The sequence below is a fragment of the Salarias fasciatus genome, chromosome 23 (genome assembly GCF_902148845.1).
Source record: "Salarias fasciatus chromosome 23, fSalaFa1.1, whole genome shotgun sequence".
NCBI classification, from domain to species: Eukaryota; Metazoa; Chordata; class Actinopteri; order Blenniiformes; family Blenniidae; genus Salarias; species Salarias fasciatus.
Window position 1 is genome coordinate 19,237,389 of NC_043766.1, and position 20,197 is coordinate 19,257,585.

General features: G+C 40.1%; 1 protein-coding gene across 4 annotated transcripts in view; it reads left to right on the forward strand.

The window, feature by feature from the left end:
• LOC115381418 (guanine nucleotide-binding protein G(q) subunit alpha) overlaps positions 1–20,197 on the forward strand; it is a 43,417-nt gene that overhangs the window by 17,990 nt on the left and 5,230 nt on the right. For 2 of the 4 annotated variants that reach the window (XM_030082769.1, XM_030082771.1), the window contains exons 2-6: positions 11,577–11,761; positions 12,039–12,193; positions 13,313–13,441; positions 17,414–17,543; positions 19,225–19,378. In XM_030082769.1, coding sequence (XP_029938629.1) covers positions 11,577–11,761; positions 12,039–12,193; positions 13,313–13,441; positions 17,414–17,543; positions 19,225–19,378 — 753 coding nt within the window. Of the gene's footprint in view, positions 1–11,576; positions 11,762–12,038; positions 12,194–13,312; positions 13,442–14,015; positions 14,145–17,413; positions 17,544–19,224; positions 19,379–20,197 lie in introns of all 4 variants that reach the window. The other 2 variants (XM_030082768.1, XM_030082770.1) reach the window with 1 other exon arrangement.

Genomic DNA, 20,197 nt, shown 5'->3' on the forward strand with positions numbered 1-20,197 from the left:
TAGTCCATCTTGTTTGATGCTGTGGAAAGTGAGATCCCAGGACTGCCTCACTCCTGCACAAATAAACCAATGAATGCACCTACAGACTACATCCATCAATGTGCTCGGTGCTCCAACAGGCTGGTAATATCTGGGTTAATGAAATTTGTTCTTTGGCAACACCCAAGGATGTTTCATGCATGGAGCCTACCTACGCCTATTATGATTTCTCTTAGTAAGTCTTACTGTAAGCCAAGCAGATAAGCCCAGCATTAGCCATTTTTATTTGGATCACTGTTGGCTGCTGCCAGGCTAAGAACAGGCTCAGCTGTGTTTTATAGAAATAAAGAAATTTGCAGACAATACAGATGAAAAATTGTGTGTGCGTGCGAGTGTGTGTGTTTATATACACACCAGCATGGGGATGGCCTTTAATATCCCAGCCATTCTCAAGACACATTTGGCAGATGCTTTTCGGAAACCTAACTCCCACAACTGTATGCCCAACAGTGCTGACTGACTTTCAGCCAGGGTTGGTAGTGCTAATCATCACCCACGTGAGCTTATTTCCCACAAATCTCAAATTATTGCACTCATAGCCTGACCTGGCATACTGGTGTGATTGTGCCAACTAACTGCTGGTTATTTTTGCCACATTCCTGCTGGTTCATATCAAAGTGGTTTCCTGCCCTGTGTGGAAATTGCATGTGCTCTCAGTCGCAATGCATTAAGCAGTAAATTCTGTTTAAATGGATACAACCCTTTCAGTCAGTTGTTCTGGCTGCACGTCACAGTTGAGTAAACATCATTACGTCGTTCAACAAATTACCGCCAGGGCACCTCTCTATTTTTTCTATCAACATGACTTCAGTTATACCTTGTTGTCCAGAAAACTGCAGCCGTGGGTTAGTATGCCTAACAGTACAACTTATTTCAGTTTTAAACTGGGTCAATATATGTTATTCAAATCATTGCTGGGCTAGTCAGACTGTATAGATAAGTGATATGGAGATGTTCGTCCATCCATCTATCCTCCATCGATCCATCCCTCCATCCATGTCTACCTACCTACCGACCCTCGGACGTTATTTAATGAAAATAGAAATCTTCCGTGTCTGTTTGTACAACAGTGCTGCTCAGAATGACTTATCGAAAACGGCACCTAAAGTGGAACTTTTTGAAAACTCTCCTTCTCCACATTAAAAGCGAAAGCTGAGTTTTTCTGACATGCTGCCACTGCGCAAGCATTTAGTCATAGTAAATAGTTCTGCACATGCATGAGATGGATACATTTATAATGAATTCATGTGCTGTTCACTCTTGGATTTAACAGGGATTCTCTAATAAAGTGTGCATATACTACACTGTCATCCGGATCGCTGGTTTCCAAACTTTTTTGCTCTTGTTTAAGCAATATAATATTTCTTCAGACAAATAGGAGGGTGTCTAAAGTGCATCATATCAAATTAAGTTATTAAGCATATAATGTAAATGCAATTATTTTATAGTAGCACCTTAATTTCTGTTATTTTGTTGTAATTTATATAGCACAACTCACCCTCACACTAACTCAGTGGCGCTCTGAGCTTCTTTCCCATCTGGTTCTGATAAGAGGCAGTGAAACCTGAAGCATGTTTCTTATGTCCAGTCTACTTCACGAGCAACTGCACCTCAACATCCTCTATCCTTTCACTTCTTCGCTTTAGCAGTGCAGCTAGTCACTAAAAACGGGGCTCTCAGTCCACGCACATTTGATGAACTGGTGGGTTTCAACAACTTCTTCTGTCTTTTGTGTTTTATGTTTTTCTTTTCTCAAAAAACTTCAGAGGCTTGTCTTTTGAGGCAGGATGCTTGATTTTGGTGTGGCAAAGCAGTTTTGAAAGTTTCTTCAGTTTGTTAGATAGCCGACTACTACATATTACACAGAAATATTAATTTAAATGAGGGCAAAAAAATGAGCCAGAGTCAAGAGAATAAACTTTTTGTCTGCCATGCTGTGAGTGGCAGCTGCCAACATTCTCCATCTCAAAAGTGTGGTTGTATTGTAGTTTTTAACTACTCACTCGCAGTGCATACTAACAGTGCAGTAATTGTTTGATGCCAATATTAATAACAAGGCATTCTTATACAAAACATTCATAGCATATCCAACCCCATCTCACAAGATTTCACCCAGTGATCAGATATATGACTGGTCCTGCAAGACTGCTCGGCTTTAAACTTCAGGCTGCATTTAAGTTGAAGTAATCAAGTACATGATGTAGTAATCGGGTAACCTGAGGATCTATTTCATCTAGAGCTTGGTGATATGGCCCTAAATCAATATCACAATATATTGAGCAGTTCACCTCATTATCGATAAATGGACGATAACTACAGGAGGGGTGAGATGGGACATCACAGCAACAGAGGTCCAAATCCAACAGAACTATGCTGTTAGTGGAAATGTCTCCTCTGTGGGAGATAATGAAGGAAAATTCCACTGATGAGAAATCAGTGGAATATTATGAGAAATCATTAATGCTTACGAGGTTCAAGACGTTTCCAGTGTGATGTGGCATTACGATCAGCTGAGAATGGAACAGAACTGGACGTCTGCCTGTACCTGAGCTACAAATGAGCCCAACTTGTTTGTTTGCAAGTCAGTAGATTAGCTCATTGAAGCCAATTAAATGTTGCTTTTTGAGATTTCTTGTTTATGCAAATCATACAGAGGTATTTAACATGCTCTATAAAATATGTAAAAGCTGAACGCGATTATTATTTTGACATTTGTGCACACTTAACTTACTTTTGTGGTTTGAAGAGTGAAGGTTTGTGAGATTATGCAGTTTTTCCAGTACTTTCTGTGCATGTCGTGACAAACTATTGTCACAAATAACCCTCATAATTTTTGGCACCATTATCAAAAACTGTTTCATTTTGCATCTCAATTTAGCATTTTAATGTCATACACTACCACAACACAGCAATTGAACTATTATTTTAATGTATCAGGCCTTCTTGGGTCACTTTTATGGCTGTAGTATTTTTTTAAAGGTGAATACTTGCAATCATAAGCTCTTGTACCTGGCAGATGAAACCTTGGGTTTCGCATTAAGATATGAAGGCAAAACAGGTAGGTGTTAGTAGTTCGGCACTGTTTGTCTGGCAGCTCTGTTGGTTGAGCAAACTGATGTTGACACACCCAGAGTTTCTGCAGTTATGTGGCAGTCAGACCTGTGAAAGACTGCCAGGTCTTTTCATGTTCCCGCCTGTCTGGCTTGTTCATACTGGCACATATGATCCTGTTAAAGCCCTCGTTATGCCATATTGTGATCATCATTTATACGTGATGTGTGCCACATAACATATTAACTAGAATAGACTATAGCAACGTCGTTTGTTTGTTTGCTGATGTTTAGTTACACTCCTCATGACCTGATGGTTAGGTCATATGAGTTATGAATGACATATGTAGAATGAGCTGTTTTTTTTGTTTTTTTCTTTTCGTAGAAGCATGTGTGCATTTCAGAATCAGGCTAGTGAGGTTATCTGAGGAAATGAAGCATGTTGAGCTCCTTTTGTTTATGTATTAAGTGTGTGACAAGTCATGAGATCTCGCTCGGTTAAATCGTGACTATATTTCTCGTTTAATTGAAAAGCGGTCTTCGTTGATACAGGGCAGAAGCCCATATGACTGTAAGCTATCCAAACTTCTATTTGTGACCTGTGAGGGGCAGCCATGCAACTTTTGCTACATGTAATTTGCCAGAAACTAACATGAAGTAGAAGGAAAGCGGCAGCGGCAGACGCTGCTGTCCATCGAGCGCAGCCAGAATGACTTGGAATCTGAGAATATTAACATTGAAGATGCCTTCGCCACTTTTAAATTGTTTGCATTTCAGCATTTTGGGTACAAAGTGAAAATAATGAACGGCAACTGACTGAAAGGCAAGACACAGAAAATGGGTAAGAAAACAGTACGGAACACCGCAGGTAATATGAACACTACTCTGTACTGACAGAGCAGTGCTTTGCTTACAGTTTTGTAGTGGTTGCACTTCAAAAAAGAAATATTAAATTTTATCTGTGGAAAGAAGTTCATGCTCAAGATGATGTCCGTTTAAAAGCCCTATATTAGTGCAATTAACTCTGACAGCCCTAATACCATATATGTATATATGTGTATATATATATATATATATATATATATATATATATGTGTGTGTGTGTGTGTGTCTCGATTGATAGATGTGTGGCACGAAAGAAAATAGAAGTTTGATAAAAACTTAAATAGGAAAAACGGTTTTCTTTCCTTTCTCCTTATAGCCTATCATGTAGCTTAAAACTAGTCATCACCTCCTCCCAACCAATGGCAAATGCAGACCCTGGCATGCTCCCCCCCACCAAGCCCCGCCCCTTTTTAAACCACAACAGACAACTGGGACTAGACCATCGTGAGACAGGTTAGTTTTACCCCATCTGATGACGTGGTAATCTTGCTCAGTGTGGCCGCCCTGACAGGAGCTGATATATCTCCGGCAGCTACTGCATGGCCGGCCAGCGCACCTGCATTGTTCATGGACTATGTGCACAATCCAGGTCACATACTGCTAAGCAGCAGCATAAATTGGCCAGGGCTGTACTTAATCAAAAAAAAAATATATATATATTTTATCAATATTGATTATATATTTCAATCAATATGCATATATAAAAGACATCTATAATATAGAGACGTCAAGTTAAATACAGATTGCGATTGCATATGGGGCTATAAACTACAAAACCTTTGTCCAGTGGGAGGAAAACCACTGTTGAACATTTTGTTTAAATGGGAACCAAAATAGGCAGAATGATTAAATTGACATCTAAGTTCTTTACAAGGAAAACTATGCCAGGAATTTTCTCAAAACTGAAATAGAGATCCTGTGGCTCCCACTCCCTCCTTTTCTGTTTTATTCTCTTTCTCAGCAAAGATCTAGATGTGCTTTGTCAGTTCACTTGCTTTATACATATACATTTTAAACAAATAAATTCACTACAGGAGAGACTTGTATCTTTAGGCTCCCTCCCACCCATTCCTTGCAGTTGCCCTCTTAAGAAGAAAGTATTTGAAAAATGATGACCATTCAGCCTGCCGATCTCTGAACCAAGCAGATGAGGATGTAGCTAAGAATGCTGTAATGCAGACATGATTAGAATGAATGACCCTGCCAACTATTTTCCTGGTGATTTAATGATTAGGGCTTTTTTTCTTTCAGTCTGAGGAAGTAACTGAGCACTTACATTGTTTGTGTGCATGCATATGAGATTGAATTTAGGTGTGTGCCACACACACTGTAGAGGAGACTAAACTTATGAAACCCCAAACCTCTTGAAGACCAAAGGAGACATAATTTCCTCATCAGCTCTTGGACCAACCTCAGGGCCTTGTCTGTCTTGACAGTGTTTGTGCACCTCTAATGGAACCATTTGGCCCAAGAAACCGCCTCAGTTGACTCCTGTCAGTGAAGGAAAGTAGTAGTTCTACTTTGAAATTCTCCCAGGTGATCAAGCTTCTACTTTATTAACTTTCACTATATTATGCTTATTTAATATATAATCTCTCTCTCTCTCTCTCTCTCTCTCTCTCTCTCTCTCTCTCTCTCTCTCTCTCTCTCTCCTCTCTCTCTCTCTCTCTCTCTCTCTCTCTCTCTCTCTCTCTCTCTCTCTCTCTCTCTCTCTCTCTCTCTCTCTCTCTCTCTCTCTCTCTCTCTCTCTCTCTCATATCCACCCAAGGGATTTGTACCTGTGGTTGGAGGTTATCATTAAACTTTTTGTTAATTAGAGATGCTCATTCTGTGAGATTTCCATATCTCTGTTTATTAACAGCCACTTTCTGCAAAGCTCAGATTATTTGGCCAAATACAGGTTGAGTAGGTTTCAGCTTGTCAGCCTTTCACTAGCACTGTGCTGAAGTGGACATAGACTTCCTGTTTGATGTGCTTAGAGAACCTTTGAAGATCATTTAATCATTTACTCAGAGCATACATGGCCTCCTTCTCCAAGTCAGACTGCACTTCCTTCCTGTCCTTCCTGTCTTTCTGACTATTTAATCTGTAATCCCATTGTGAATGTCAATGATTGTTATGGTATTGCAGTTAGCTGAAATGTCTGTCATGGCCTCCACCTGGCCTGAACCAATTAAATTTATCAGATTGTACGTTTATTCTTGTTTTCTTTGTGAATTAATGGTCATGTAGCACAATGTCTTATTTCCTTCAGTATGTGAAAAAAAACTGAAACAGTTTTGAACAAACACATACCTACTTGTGCAATAAGTAATACAATCTTGGACTACTTTTCATTAGAAAAATCAATAAATTCAATCCAATTTTACATAAAGCAGACCCTTGACATTCCGCAATCCCGATCCTGTCAGATCTCTAAGCGGAGTAGGGCCTGGTCAGTACCTGTATGGGAGACCACGAGAGAACACCAGGAAGCCTGTGTGAATGCAGTGTGAGAGTGAGTGATTGGTGATGGTCCGATGGCACAGATTGGCAACCTCAGCTCCTTCAATCTACCCTAGGATAGCTCTAGCTCCATTGAGTATGGAATGAAAGAGTAATGCAATTATAAGCGACGTTAAGCTCCCTGAAAAAAAGGTGCAATATAAAAATCAATGCATTATTGTTATTGACAACACCCCAGAACCACTCTTCGAAATGTTGCACAAACCTCATCCTCCACCCCTCGTAATCGTATCTGAATAGTTTTCCTGCTAAAGTCACCAACACACATTGTCTTCTGCACCTTTTAGCCTCCTCAGCAAGACCCCAGTTTTCAGGCTAGATAAATAATTATGTGCTCAGATGCAGCACATTTAACAGCATGTAAACAATCCGACCAATCCTGACCTTACTCTTCAATACTACTAATGACACACTGCCTGCTTGATATGTAGCCTACAGCGTACGTTCGTTTGTCACATTCTCTGAGGGGTAACACCAGTAATCTTTTCAGCCTGTCAAATGCTGTCAGTCAAGCACAGACACCAGCTGAATGAGGGGGTAAAAGGTTTTTGTGAATTTGGCAGTCTCACTGAGCCTGTGGCAAAATATGGTGAGCACAATGAGGACATAACTTTAAACATACTACCTAAGAATTTGGGTTCACTTCCAACAAACTTATGTCTGTATAATTTTGTTAAATGTTCACCAATGCTTACAAGCAAAAAGCACAAAATCTAAGAGCTGAAAATATTTCTCTTACTGGCTTCTGTGATTGTTAAATTCCCAGTGGCTGACTGGAGAGTAATAACAGGGGATGTTGTGGGATTAAAACACACGCACGCACGCACGCACGCACGCACGCACGCACACACACACACACACACACACACACACACACACACACACACACAAAGTTTTAGATTTGACTGGGCTCTGTCCACACTGAAGCCTTTCTACTGGTGTTTTCTGCAATGTGCATTGCTGTAGTTGCCATGGGAACTAGCATTACCCCTCAGGAGTAGCTCCCGCTAGTGTACAGTTGCTTGTCCGTGAGAAATGCTTCTTCTGGGGTTTCCAGTTAGGCAAGAGAGCTGCTGGATCTGTTGAACTAAGCTGATCATGCCTGCAGGACATACCGTTCTCCTCTGGCTGTCTCCGTTCAAAAAACTACAACATATGCACTTTTCTGACACAGCTGATCTGTTCAGTGCTTGTCTTGACTCTGTGTTTCTCTACTTGTCAGTCCCCAATGCCTCAATAATGATTAAGAAAAAGAAAAGAATGTATGATGGTTTTTCTTTTTTCCCCTCCCCCTCTCATTCTAACACCACTCCTTTTTGTTCAGTGCTTAAGTCAATGAGAAAGCAAATTCTCCACTGCAGTGTCTTTACAATTGCTATTTATGTCCTCTCTCTCTCTGTCTCTCTCTCTCTCTCTCTGTCTCTCTCTCTCTCAAAGGCATACTGTATGAAAGGGAAACTCCAGTGACCTGCTTTCCACAGAGAAAGTTTCTGTCTTTTTGGGGGACCGGCAGTGCTCAGGGCGCTCCTTCACTGTACTCTGTGCTTTTCAGTTAGCAAGCGCTAAACTTTTCTCTTGTCATCCTTGGAAAACTGTTCAGCCTATCTGACCAGGTCTGCCTTAAATGAAGGGGTAGTTTTTTGACCTGTGACTATAACAAATTTTGCTGGTCGATATATTTGTCCACACATCATTACAGATAAATGACATTATTGTCAGGATTTTTTTAGACCAAACTAACACCTATTGTAGTATAATAATAAATGTCAGAATAATGCAAGCATACCTTTTCAAACACAATAAATGTTTATTTCTCATGTGTTACCATTATAATTTTAATAGAAAAATTAATAGTAGTGAGTAAAATGGAATGTCTTTGATTTTCTTTAATATACCATCTTTCGCTTCATTGTGAAGTGCTGGTATTGTCATATGTGTGTTGTATTTTTCCCCAGAAAATTCAAACATATGCAGCATGTCTCGAGATTCCAGCTCTTCAGTGTATTAAAGCATTTCTTTTGTGATGTAGCGAACTGCACTTTCTGTCAGAGCACACCGTTTTGCGCTGTTCTATTTGTTCTTACTTTGTTGACCAAATACCTCAGTGAGTGTTGACTGTCAGGATGAAGGCTCTGCCTCCTGAGGGCCAGTTTTTTTTTGCCCCAGCTGGGAAAACTGGGCCGGGTGGTTATGCTTTAAGAGAAGATATAAGTTTGTTGTTTTACCTTTTTTGTTGCCACCACTTTGGTTTGTCCGTGTTGATGGGCTCACCTTGCTCATTTGGTCTGAAGCTGAAATATTCCCACACCAAGGCTGTGACATTTGGCTTTCCAGTTCCTCCCGATTTTCTATTGCTGTACCTAGCGTTGCTCTTCGCAAGGGTTACTTGCTGCACTGTGCTTGTGTATGATTGCGGCATCGCCTCCCTCTACATACGTTACGTTACTATCAAGAACGGTCACTCCATTCATCCAGCTATGAAACAACGCCAGCCGGGTGCTGAGGTCAATGCACAATCAATCGTCTTTCCTTTAAACCTGTTTGGAGGCAAAATACGAAGAAAACGATGATGACGATACGGCAGGATTTTGAGGCCATCCAAATTATCGAGTTCATTTTCATTTGTCGTGCAATTAATTGATGTATTCACTATGTATTCAAGCCTAGTGATTCTATAGTTAAGCCACATACAACACAACAATCTACCAATAGTAGATATTGTTTAGATTAAATAGTGTTTAGAAGCCAGCCTGTCAAATGTTTTCTAAAATATTTTGACTGCTGTGCAGTTTATTGCCATTTTTTTTTTTAAATTTATTTAACTCATCTCTCCATCAGTAAACTCTTGAAACATGTTTTATCCATTTTAGGTCACAAAGCCAGAACCTACTCAACCAGGCTTAAGTACAACATGCAAACTCTACACAAACATACAGGGAAAGAATCAAACATTGTCCTTTTCAGTTGAGAGTGATTACAGTACTTTTGTGTGGTTCTCAGTCTCAACATTATTTAACTTTGAAATTAACTTCAGCTTACTATTTCCATATTTACAGTACTCATTTGTTGGCATTAGCATGTAGCATAAAAACACTGTCTTAATTGATTTCTTCACAGAGATTCTTTAGTCACGCAGACTGGAATTTGAGGTGTTGTGCTTTACTATTTGGGAAACAGACACGGTCATGGCTGGCTGTACTAATTGTAAACATGTTTTCTATGGAGTGTTGATGCTTTTTTTGGGGAGAAAAATAGTGAAATTTGTATTGCAACAACTCCACAGCAACAATAGAAATTATAAAAAAAAATCCACGTATTCAACATAACATAGCAATCAATACTTTAGCTCATTCAAGTATCTTCATTTATGTCTGCATTTTCCAAATGTGGTTTTCCAAAGGTGACTGATCCTCAAAGGAGTGTGTCAACAAAATACTTGTATTATTTATATAATTGTGTCATTAGATACAACTTTGAAATCCTCATCGTGGATTTGAGCATATAAGCAGATTCCAGCCAAGCACAAATGAGCTATGTGTAAAATAACATTTTGTATGCATGTGAGAACCTGTGGGGTTTACACCAGTGCTGTAACTTCGGCCACTCACTCTCTCTTTTCCGCTTCTGTTGTTGTGTAACTGTCACCGTCAGCTGCTTTCAACATGCTTCATTCACAACACACAACTGCTTTGTATTTGTCGTTACATTGCAACTTTGCTTGAAGGTTCAGTGAATAATGGATTTCAAAACAGATGTTTCTGGAACTTTGTATTTATGTGCACACATGCGCGTATGCATAGATTTCACCAGAGAGTATGAAGGGTGATTCAGACTGTAGTGCTGGGATGTAGAGAGATGGGTGGTAGAGCTTGAACAAGGTTGTAGAAGAAGAAAATAGGTGGTGGAATGGGGGTGGTGGAGAAGAGGATTATGGTATGAAGAGAGAGAGAGAGAGCTATAGCAATGTGGTTAATTGGAAGGTTTGGTTTGGATGAGGCTGTTATCTGCTTCGTTGTATAAAGATACAGAACCAGCTGTGGACAGTTGAACATGGCATTAAAGTGTGCGTGCGTGCGTGCATGCATGCGTGTGTGTGTGTGTGTGCATACATCTCTTTGTCTGCATGTGTAAACAAGTTTTCCTTTCTGACTAGCTTATTCAGAGTGTTTATGCATGTGTGCATATGCATGATGACTGATGCAGAATTGCAGAAGTGTACTCGCTGTACCCGGTGCTTTGTTGAGTTGAGGTGAGCCATGTAGCCCTCATTTGGTCAGCCAAGCCTCTGTGGTAGTCTCTGCCAAAACAATCATTACATTGCATTGTTACATTTCACATGTCAGGACAGTAGAACCACGATGACAATTAAACCCACAAGTATCTTTTCATATATTCTCAGGTATTTGTTTTAATTTGTATCTATGATTACCTGTGCTAAGTTGAATAACTCTGGTGTTTCGTTCTTGGTCATCAAGCTTGCACACAGCTTATGTCAGTGAAGAGACTGTGCTGGTGTTGAGGTCTGGATCGTTGCCTCAGGGCATGGCGGTGCAGATTTTTTCACAGATGTATGTATCAGCGCCAGGGCGTAGGTGGACAGACGAGGTCAGCATGTTGCAATGACAGACCAATTTATTACCACAGGAATATGGAGTATGTACAAAGAGACCTCTTTTGAACTTGTAACTGTTGTGCTTGGTTGGCCAGTCAAGAGCAGAGGTCTTTTCATTCTACCTCTTATTTTGCTCTTAGAGCAGCAGATGCATTTCATTACATTTACAGACTCGATTAGTGGGAATGGTGGACTGGAGGATACACAATGGTGTAAATTATATTTTTATTAGATTTACCTCACCTTTTTGGAAATTTATAACACTTACCTACTTTTTGGCAGTGATATATGTTCAGTGTTTGCATTGTATTGCGTCGCTGGTAATTTCTTTGAAGAATAAATTTAAACCCGATTTTATGCATAAATCTTCTTGATAACCAAAACTACAGTCGTCTACATCTTTGTTTCAGTGGAAAAAAATAGTTTTTATACCAACAGTGATTTGATTCTGTTCATTGACCATCAGTGTTTCGTCTTTCTTTTAGGTACTGGAGAGAGTGGCAAGAGCACTTTCATCAAGCAGATGAGAATAATCCATGGTTCAGGCTACACAGACGAGGACAAGAAAGGCTTCACCAAACTGGTTTATCAGAACATCTTCACCTCAATGCAAGCCATGATCCGTGCAACCGAGACCCTCAAGATCCCCTTCAAGTATGAGCAGAACAAGGTGCGTACTGTCCAGGGCTGAAACACAGTCCTCTGAAGTGTGTGAAATAAAATCTATGGTCAGTGTTAAATATTTACAGTGATATTAAAAGTGTCAGATCCTGTAAGATGAGCAGCATTTTTTGACTAGTTTGAAGTGAGTCTTTGTAGTTCTTCTCTGTTCTCATTTCACTGGGGAGGAATACCTGTGGCAGATTTGCAGCATTCAGCAAAATGTGTTGCATTACTGAGTTACAATGCTGTCTTTGTTTTTGTTTTTTTATATTTTTTCCCCCCAGAATAATGCTTTGCTGGTGCGCGAGGTGGATGTGGAGAAAGTTTCGTCCTTCGACCAGCCGTACATCGGTGCGATAAAGATGCTGTGGGCAGACCCCGGCATCCAGGAAGCATACGATCGCAGAAGAGAGTACCAGCTCTCTGACTCAACCAAATAGTATGTCTACTTCTGCCTCAGTGGCTGCTTGTTTTCTTTTGTGTGAAGGAAGCGCTAGGAAGTCTTAGACCTTTATCAGTAGAGGTGTTGAATGTTTCTACGATGGATGTGATCAATTCTACGTTGATGCAGCATTAAAACAGTCGATTATAACGTAGTAATGGGGTGTCTTGATTGTCTGGCAAGTGGAAGAATAAAGTTCTCAAGTTAAAAAAAAAAGCATAACATTCATCAGCAGCGTTGCCCACAGAGCACGAGCAGTGTCCGTGATTTTTTATTATTATTATTAATGAGAATGAAGAAAGTAAGATGGACTGTAAATTATGTTCTGCCAAAATATCAAGAGGAGGTGAAAGATGGTCTTTACAACACCGGTAGTAATCAGCAGTGACATTTGAACCAGTAGAATAAGCCCGATGTTGCTCATTAGTTCACTCACTCAGTGATCAGAGGAGGATTACACTCCGAGCCGCACTACATCCTAAAGCGCTCACACACCAGCGATGCTGCACATGACTAGAGTATAACTTAAACACTCTTAAACAGCAAGCTGGAGCCTGTTTGCTTCACACAGCAAACTTGATCCCTCAGTCTCCAGTATGTATAGGGCAGTGAGGAGATACATGCTACTCACTTCCCTTGGCGCACTGTAGATGCATAAACACACTGGAGGCTTTAAGACAGTTGGAAGTGTGCGTGGCGTCGATGCAGAAGCTGTGTGGTTCGTGTTAACACACAGCTTTTGCATGTCGTTTGCATATGGAGTATGAATTAGGCTTTATGGCATTTAATAAATACCTATATCAGTACTCAGTATCGCCAAGAAGCTAATGGTTATTTCTTGTACTCATCCTTTAAAAAAGTAGAAATGGTATTTGCCTAGTTTACAATTTAATTAAATGTTTCATCACTTATGCTAACATTTAAATATTTTGCACTGAATTGATGCCATATCAAATCAAAGCTTGAGCAGAAGTGTGTTATATGTCTTAACATTGAATGTTATCATATGCTGGTGATTATATTGATGCATGCTGCTGAGGTTTTTGTGTGTTCGAGTTCAAACAATTGCTTGTGTATTTTTGGAAACCACTTCCCACCCTCTTCCCCCCTTCACAGCTACCTTAACGGTTTAGAACGAATAGCATCACCAGGGTACGTTCCCACACAGCAGGATGTGCTGCGGGTTCGAGTGCCTACCACCGGCATCATTGAATACCCGTTTGACCTGGAGAATATTATCTTCAGGTACTGGTGTCAAGTGCTGCCGACGCTGTCACTGGTTGGCCGGCTGCACCACAGTTGGCCAGCCAGTTGGAAACCGTCTATGCCGCTATCGCCATCTTCCCTGTGCTGCACGGCAGGGCTCAGCACTTTAACACTTCCCTGATGGTATGCTCTCAAAGACTGGCCTCAAGAATAGACTCAAAACCTCCTGGCAAGACTTTGCAAAGGCAGTCTTTTTTCTTCCCCCCCCCCCATTTTCTCTTGAGTGCCAAGTCACCTTTTTGGCTGCAAGTTAAACATATCTGCTTTTTTTGAACTTACGGACCTTCATGCTGAGCATTTTGACAAGCGCTGAATTTAAAACTGAATTGTTTTGTCTTTGAGAGCTGTCATCAAAGCTGAAGCTGAATTTCTAAGAGGGCACTTTGGGGATGGTGGTTTGAAATATCACGTAATCCCCTCATAACTCTTGGGAATTGTCTGGTTACATCTGAACTGATGCTCATGCTTGTGGAGGGATGCGCTTTACTTGCAGTTATGCTTCACTTTCTCTCTCCACCCTCTCTCTGTCTTTTGTTGTCCTTCCTGTCTCTAGCTATCTAAGTGATCTGGATCGCATTGCCGAATCGTCCTATCTACCAACTCAACAGGATGTGCTTAGGGTTCGAATCCCAACTACTGGGATTATAGAATACCCTTTCGACTTGCAAAGCATCATTTTCAGGTAGAAGAAGACCTATGGTACTTTGACTAACCTCCGTTTGTGCTCCACTCCCTCTAAAATCTGTCAATTTGTTTAACATGTTTTATGTCCCCACTTGTGCATAAAAACCCAGTGTGTGATTATGCTTCTTTTCCGTATTATTTACTGTACATTTATTGTGAAACTTTAAATTTGACTGTAAGCATTAATCTATAAATCTACTGACATAAAAACCAATATGAAGGTATCTTTTTACTCTATGAGTAGTTCAATTTGGTCTTTTTAAATGTCAGGTCTTGTGACAACAGTTCTGTCTGCTCTGATATCATTAGGTGATGATTAATAGAACGAACACTACCCAGGTCCAGGTTGCTTTAAAATCGGAAGTATAAAAAAGTAACAGCTGCAGTTTCTCTTGACCCGACAGACAGATGGACTTGGAAGTTGGTCTAAAGTCAGCAAACAATAAATTCACAGAAAATGGAGATAGTTGCTGTTCTTTGAGGTTCTCATTTTGTTGCTCATTGTGGCTGCTTTGTTCTAAACCCCCCACCCCTCCAAAAAAAAAAAGGGGGGAAAATGACAAAAATGACAATTTCATTGTAAACTTTACTGATAATCAATCTTCTGTGCTTGTGTGAGCAAGTCTTCTGAATCAGTAGAAGATGAATTTGCAGGATGAACCACTAGAGAGAACTTCATCAAAAGTTTAATAATCATCTATTATATTAAGCTTTCATTTTATGTTACACTGTGAATGCAATCAACCCACAATTTTATAGCTACTTCTGTTTTATTAAAAAAAAAAAAAAAAATCAATTTTTCTTTGTGATGAAAAAGATTTTTACATTCCCACAATTTTGGAATTGTATATTTTTGAGGCATATTGTTCAATTTCCACAAAGGAGAGACAGAGAGACAGGCTGGTAATGTGAGGAAGACTACAGGGTAACCAAGTTTATTAATGTGTCACATTTGGCTGCATTGTGGCAGCTTTGTAGTATTCATCTTAGTTGCTTGCCTCTTGTAATATTTCAAGTACTTAATGGATCTATTTTATTGTTAAGTTACAGTCTGAGTTTCATATGATAGTAGCAGGTCTTGATCAATCAAACATTACAAAATAAAATTCTGGAAATATGTATGTGTGCTTTTTAATCATTCTGAAACGCCATAATTGTTTGAATGAGCCGAGTATTTAGATCATAGTCTTAATCTGTGAAGCCCAGAGGCTCAGCGTGCAGGACGTGAAACAAAGACAGTCTTAAGACCCACCAACCAGTGTGACGAGCAGTTTTGGTTCCTCCTTTAAAAAAAAAAAGAAAAGAAAGAAAGGAGGGAAAAAAAGATGGACCTAGGGAACAAGAGCGATTACAGAGGAGTGCAAATCGATAGGAAGCCATCATGTCAGCCTCCTCCTACGCTTGGCAAGGCTAGAAATAACTCTGCTTGCAATGAGGCTGTGTTGAAGAGGTTCCCAGCAGCCCCGCTGCTGATAGCTGATAGGCTCTACGCTGCTTGGCTGTGCGGCTGATGGTGAATCATTGCGCGCTCTCAGTGACATCAGTTTTGTGCTGTGAAACTGAAAAGATAAATATGAAGTGGCAATGAACACTAGGTGTCTCTTTGTAAATGAAAGAAGAGTGTGATGAAAGACTTGTCCTAATATAATGATTATATATGAGGACGTGCTATCATTTTCTGTAATTAAATATGAAGCACGCTTGATGTTGGATGAAAAGATGCTCGTCCTGATATGTGGTGAGCAACAATCACATGTGGGACCATTTAGCCTCTGCTTGCAGTTGCTGCTCCACAGCTGCAACAAGTAAGCCTTTCATTGACGAATGTCTCCAGTTGACTTGTCTTTTTGAAGTCACAGAAAAATGTTTCGCTTGGTTTGTCCAGCTTATGGAAATAAGTAGGTCAGTCATTCTTGCAGGGGAAAATATTGTCAGATGTATAGGGTTTTTTTTTTTTTTTTTAGATTGGTTTCTGAAGGTCTCTTTATCAATCCTGTTCCTCCTTCTGGCATATTAGCCGACAGTGTTCACCTTCATCTCATCACAGTTCAAGTATTGGTTGAAATATTATGTAAGACGGTGAACTAAAGCTCCAAAGTAATGAGTGCAGCCAGATTATACTGATGTTAGAACTCTGGATTTATGTATGAGTCTTTTGAATTGTGAGATGTGTCTGGTGGGTTGTCTGGAGTTTATGCCACTCTTTCATTGGCATCATTAGCAATAGCTCTAAATAAATGAAAAAGAAAAAAATCTGGTTATGTTAATTTGAAAGACAGTAAATTGAACAAAAACTACATTTTTTTTAAAAAATGGAGAGAGAGGAAAGAAACAGCTCATCCTTCCAGGAATTAAATTACAGTCCACACAGTTCCTTATTTTGATGTTCTTCATGCTCCCATGTTGTTATTTTTCTGATCTTTTTTCCTTCTGCCCTTCTTCCTCTTCTCTGACCTCTCTGCTGCTCCTTCTACATCACTCACGGTCTCTCCAGAGCACTTTCAAACAGGGATTTCCCTGTATTTTCATTACTCACTAGCATGGACTCTCCTGCATCTGTTTGACAGAACAGGAGGAGAAGAACTGCATTGTTCATTTGCACATGTACACTTCCTTGTAGTTATTTCGATTCACCCCAGTGAAGGGTTGCTCTGTCTTTGCAGTGTTTTCATTCTGTATTTTCTCATTTCACATTTCTTATGTTTATAGTTTCAGCACAGTGCAATTGGGGTGTTTAGCTTGAACCATGCTGGACTCATTGGATATTAATTGAACTTTGGTCATCTGCAGTAATGGTTTGACCACACTTGATATGACAAATTAGCTAAAGATTAAGCATTATGTTTCAGAAACATAAACATGAAGCATTTTCTTCAAATTGAACACCTCTTTGCACCCACATTTGTTTTCCTGAAAAATCATGTTTTAGTTAATTCTGAATTGACAGTTTTTTGCCTTGACTTCGGTAGATTTTTTTTCCTGAGTTGACGCTCCTACACTGTGCTATGCATTTTACAGCAACTTGTCTGTAATACATGTAATGCAATCAGTTTTTTTGTTACATTTATATCCTGGCTTTTTGTGATAAGTTATTTTGAATTCACACCCAAAGTCATTGCAAATGTGTAAAAGTACATAATGACCTCCTCTGTTCATAACTTATGAGAACTGATCATCAAAAACTTTTGTATTTTAACCTAATGCCGTCTTCCTCTGTTTTATGTGATTTTCTCTGCTCTTCATCTCATCTCACCAATGCCCGGTCAGGATGGTGGATGTTGGAGGTCAGAGGTCAGAGAGAAGGAAGTGGATCCACTGCTTTGAGAACGTCACCTCCATTATGTTTCTGGTGGCGCTCAGCGAATATGACCAGGTCCTGGTGGAGTCTGACAATGAGGTGAGACACTGAGAACAGCATCTGTCAATCTGCCAGCAGGTTTCACATGACCGTTTGAAGCAGTGCTCTACGTTCTCCGGCTGAACTGTCAAATCACAAATCCATTGTTAAACAGTATTTTTTTTTTTCTTTTTGTTTTAATGGTTAAGTGACAGAATATATCATGCATCACAGCAGGACATTTTACATAATGAAGTTACAATCTTGCAGTTACACAAACAGAAATCCAGCAGTTTCCACAGGAGAATATGTTGACTTGAGAACTTTTCTTTAACATGAGAAATTGGACAGAACAGTCATCCTCTCTTATCTGGTTAACGTGAGACAAAAAGAGAGAGCGAGCACCACACAGTGAAATCTGAGCAACATGACAAGGTCGGTAGCCGCACATCATAAAATTTCACACAGACATACAGAGAGGAGACCAACGTCCGCCACACATTCTTTTTCTGATGGTTTCTGGATCTGAAACTGCTCTTCAATTAAGGTCTGCATATTTTCCCTGTGCCATGATTTCAGCTGTCGTCATTCCTTTTTATTTCTGATAAAAAAACTGCGCCTTTAACCACTTTGCAGAAAAACCTGTAGCTTCTCTCAAAGGTGCGTGGTCAAACATTTAGCATCTCTGTTGCTCCAGTTTTACTGAACACACACGCAATGAAATAAAAGGACAGTAGTGGTCCTTAATTTCTGTAATTGTTCACTAAAGGGTTAATCTTTCATGGAGAGCATAGCTCGTAGCAGGTGGGGGGCCAGAACAAGAAATGTATCCTCACAATGAGACATTATTCAGTTGACTGTCTGCTGTGACAAATCCCGGTCCAGCTCTGGCCTCGCAGTGTGCAGAGATTATCCTGCAGTGACGACAACATGAAGACTCAGACTTTGACCCTTCAGACCAGTCGGACCGTGACAGGACCGTTTCTTTAATTTCATCAGGTTGAGGTTGACCGGGACGATAATGTGACTTGCTATGACTGAACTGTTGAAGTGATAACAGCAGCTTTTAGCATGAAGAGAGTTTGGTGAATATGTTCCATAGTTCAATGACTTTTCTGATTGAGCTGTGCTTTTCCAATTAGTTTCAGGAAGTAAAACTTAGATCTATCTGAAGGCTAGGTCTGGACTAATTATGGCATCTGGGAAGGCTGATTGTAGTGCAAAAACTTAAGATTGTCTTCACAATCACTTTTAGGAGTTTTGACTTGTTTGAGGTACTTGAAAGGCCTTTTCTCAAATTCAAGTGTGAATCTCTGTGTTTGACTCGGCTTATCAGCCTGGAGACATAAAGACACCAATCAATTCTACGATTTATGAAGGAGATACAGTGATTAAACAACTGTCCACATAACTGAGTAACTTTCTGCTGATTATTACAGTTGTAACACAACTTGATTATTCCTCAATTGTTTCTGAGCTTTGCCCAGCTAGACGAGACGAGATACTGTCTGTTTAATCACCTCAAATTTAGTTGTGGACTTTGCGATAAAAGCTCAACCATCCCTTCAGTTTTAGCAAGTAACAGAAGTGTTCAAAGTAACTTTTTTCTTAGGTTTAGCTCCATAAGTACTTTTCCATTTACTATTTTGTTTAAGTTATCAGAAATAATGAATCTACTGTACAATTTGCTCTCAGAGCCTTTGTTACACATTCTGACTTCTTTTTGTTTTATTACTGTTAGAATCGTATGGAGGAAAGTAAAGCCTTGTTCAGGACCATCATCACATATCCCTGGTTCCAAAACTCCTCCGTCATCCTGTTTCTCAACAAGAAGGACCTACTGGAGGAGAAGATCATGTATTCACACCTGGTTGACTACTTCCCTGAGTTTGATGGTAATTACCCCCATTTTTTTTAATGTATTTTTTTAAATTTTAATTCATTTTAACTTTTACTGAGATGAAGCGTGGCGGCCTGTGTTGTGTGAGCCTGGAGCATTTGCCTCAGCCTATCGCTCAGGTTCACTGGTTGATACGTACTGTGTGATCCACGCAATCAGAGCCACTATTGTGAAAACCAAGCTGTACGGCTGTGTTTCAGCAGTGGAAGTGGCAGTGTCCTCACATGCACTCACGTTTTCCTTTTGGTTCTTCTCTTAATGCAGGACCCTTACACTGGATTGGATATGTTAATATAGAGCGCCCTCTTATGGTCATAAGATGTACAACAAAACTTACTATTAACCTGTAACATCCAGGCATGACCATCCGTCCTTGTTATTTGGTTGAGCTGTTTCAGTATCTTTTTGTTTTTTCTTGCATTTTTAGACGATTTTCACGAAAATGCTTAAGAAAATTGAGGCTGCCTCCATTAAAATGGAAAAACTAAAACTGTGATTTAGAAAGTGTGGAGAGCAGCTCCATGAGAGGGTGCCCAAGAAGTCTAGAGGAGGTTGCAGCAGGACAGTATTAACCAGAGAAGCAGTCATCCTTAATGCCGCTTTAGCCGCCCTAAAGTTGCAGGGGGCTTTAGTTGATCCGTCTGCTGGTAAAGGCAGGGCACACCCCAGACCGGTCATTAGTTGATCACAGAGCAAACACAGAGCGGCAGACACACTCACACCGACGGGCAATTTACTGTCATCAGCTAAATCCAAGGGCAGGAGTTTGGACTGTGAGAGGAAACCAGAGAACATGCGGGGGGGGAGAAGAACT